At 70.7% G+C, this 799-nt stretch overlaps 1 protein-coding gene across 1 annotated transcript in view; it reads left to right on the plus strand.

Annotated features, from left to right (window-relative positions):
• Nucleotides 1-2: 2 nt before the first annotated feature.
• Nucleotides 3-799, plus strand: part of RNASEH1 (ribonuclease H1) — a gene marked incomplete at its 5' end in the record, with an annotated part of 2198 nt that continues 1401 nt past the window's right edge. Inside the window, 3 exons of the mRNA XM_012727376.1 lie at nt 3-197; nt 435-519; nt 674-794. Of these exons, the coding sequence (XP_012582830.1) occupies nt 3-197; nt 435-519; nt 674-794 (401 nt within the window). The remainder of the gene's footprint in view (nt 198-434; nt 520-673; nt 795-799) is intronic.

Here is a 799-nt window from a genome sequence, read left to right on the forward strand (position 1 = left end):
CCCGCGTGCCCCGGTGCCAGCGCGCCCTGGCGCGGGTGAGGCCTCCACGGCCGAGTCTGCGCTGTCGTGTTTCCGCAGCGTCCACGCTGTGGCTGCGAGAATTCGCGGTACGAGCTGACTTTCCTTTGCGTTGTGACCCCAGGAACGTGGGCGCCAGGCTTCCTGGGCGCCAGACAAACCAGAGAGCAGAGATCCACGTAAGTTCGGGGTGCTGGGGGGGGCCTGCCCTGAGGCCGGGTGTCCCGAGCTTTCCGCCCACCGCCAGGCCCTCGGCCGCGCCCGAAGCCGGCACCGTGGCACGTACACGGGCCAGCAGGAGGGCCGTGCGGCTCTGCCCGCGGGCCGCGCGCCCCGGTCAGCAGGGAGGCGCCTGCCCGCAGTGGCCTCCCGCGCCGCCGGGGGGCTTCTGCCGCTGAGCTGGCCTGTCCCCCCAGGCGGCCTGCAGAGCCCTGGAGCAGGCGAGGGCCCAGAGCATCAGCAGGCTGGTTCTCTGCACGGACAGCATGTTCACCATACACGGTGAGCCCGATGCCCGGAGCCCGCCCGACGCCTGCCGGGGCCTGCTGCGGGGGCCGGGGTGGTGCTGATGGGCGGGGCGTGCTTGGGGTCTGGGCCAGAGGAGGGTGCTGCTTCCAGAACATCGCAGTGGCTGAGGCGGAGGCTCTCCGCGCAGGCATCACGAGCTGGGTTCAGGCTTGGAAGAAAAACGGCTGGAAGACAAGTGCAGGGAAGGAGGTGACCAACAAGGAGGACTTCATGCGGCTGGACAGGCTGGCGCAGGGCCTGGACATCCAGTGGG

Source organism: Condylura cristata, unplaced genomic scaffold (assembly GCF_000260355.1).
Source record: "Condylura cristata isolate star-nosed mole 26May11 unplaced genomic scaffold, ConCri1.0 scaffold00020, whole genome shotgun sequence".
NCBI lineage: Eukaryota > Metazoa > Chordata > Mammalia > Eulipotyphla > Talpidae > Condylura > Condylura cristata.